This window comes from Papaver somniferum, chromosome 3 (assembly GCF_003573695.1).
Source record: "Papaver somniferum cultivar HN1 chromosome 3, ASM357369v1, whole genome shotgun sequence".
In the NCBI taxonomy this organism is placed as follows: domain Eukaryota; kingdom Viridiplantae; phylum Streptophyta; class Magnoliopsida; order Ranunculales; family Papaveraceae; genus Papaver; species Papaver somniferum.
In genome coordinates, this window is record NC_039360.1 from 158,528,489 (window position 1) to 158,530,187 (window position 1,699).

A 1,699-nucleotide genomic window follows, 5' to 3' on the forward strand; every position below is an offset into this window, starting at 1 on the left:
GTATAGGTAAGTGTCTTAGCGGTTGTCACAGTACAATCAACAGTGAATTCCGGGTTGGGATATGACCTCTACAGTACTTCCCGGTAGGACCTAAAATCATTCATTGGAGATCGGTCACTGAGTTAATGATCTAGCTTGTCGCTAAATAGTGCTAGTGGATCGTTGGAGGGAATCTTATCCATTGGATCTTCCACGTCATACTTAGTATCGCGAATCAATCGTTGATGACATAATACAGCATCAATTATAAGATTATGGGTATGGGTCTCATGGCATCACATTCTCCATTCAATCTCCTATAAATAGGACTTCATTTTGTTCATACAATTACAAACACAACCACACTGTTATCTTCATTTTCAAGTTCAAACCTTTAATCAACTTAACTAGGTACATAATTTTCTTCCATTTCTCTTCTCTAATGGCAATTTCGGAGCCGGAATCACACGTAAGAAAAAGCGTGGAAATGCTTTACGATTCGCTGAAACATGGCGATACGGAAACGGTTTCAAAACTGTTGGCTGCTGATTTAGAATGGTGGTTTCATGGACCTCCTGGTTGCCAACATATGATGAGAATGTTAACGGGAGAATCAATGGATTTGGAATTCAAATTCAAGCCGAGAAATATAACAGTCATCGAAGACCGTGTAATTGTGGAAGGTTGGGAAGGTAATGAAGCTTATTGGGTACATGTTTGGACAGTTAATGCTCAAGATGGTTTGATTACTCAATTCAGAGAGTATTTCAATACATGGATCACCATTAGAGATTTGAGAATGGGTTCTATATGGGAGATTAAGCAGATTAGGCCAGCAGTTTGGCAAAGTGAACCTCAAGAGCATCTTAAACGTTCGTTACCCGGTTTGGTGTTAGCCATTTGATGCCATGATAATCATCTTGATCATCATCATCATTAGTTACTAATTGTAATTTTGTGTAAGAAGTTGGGTTTTATAAATGTAATCAACGAAATGGTTTGTTTGCATTAATTATTGTTGTTTAAGTCGATAATTTCCATTTAAGCGCATCATAAACCAACATGAGAACCAACCGATTCAACTCAGTATTACCCTTCGGTTATATAGATGGTACGAAAACATTATCTCTTTTTAATGGCTGCTAATTTTGTATAAACCAATGGATATTTCTTTAGACAGTGAAGTTGGCGATGAATATGCCCTTCCTTTTGAGCCGTAAAAAACAAATGGTTGTCAAGTGTCAACCTCGTCCGTGCATGCAACTAGATTTGCTGGATTGACTGACTTATCAATCATTTCTTTTCGTTTGCTAATAGTTCGACTTGGCTTTGTTAACCTCCACCACTGTTATACGGGGTTGTCAAATTCCATAAACGTTACCGAATGAATGAGACATTCCAAAATCAAAAAAAAAAAATAATTCTGATCAACTGTGTTAGTCAAAATTCCAAAATCATGGAATTTAGTAATCCAATGTCTGGATTGGCTTTGAATAAAAAGTTTCAAGAAAGGTGTTACTGAAATCAGAGATAATGAGAAATGTATGCTATTATTGAAAGTGAATGAATGATTCAAAATTCTAAGTAACGGAATGAAAATGCAAAGAATATATAAAATGAAGGAGAACAATGCACTCAGTTTAAACTATTTAAAGACTCTCCTAATAACTTGAGTTGAGGACAAGCATGTTCTTCTATTCTGTTTTGTTCTGTTTTTGAT

General features: G+C 36.1%; 1 protein-coding gene across 1 annotated transcript; it reads left to right on the top strand.

Annotated features, from left to right (window-relative positions):
* Positions 1 to 303: 303 nt before the first annotated feature.
* LOC113361741 (wound-induced protein 1-like) lies at positions 304 to 1,029 on the top strand. Its single transcript, XM_026604876.1, has one exon. It carries the CDS (start codon positions 422 to 424, stop codon positions 881 to 883), a length of 462 nt encoding a protein of 153 aa, XP_026460661.1. The 5' UTR covers positions 304 to 421; the 3' UTR covers positions 884 to 1,029.
* The last annotated feature ends 670 nt before the right edge of the window (positions 1,030 to 1,699 follow it).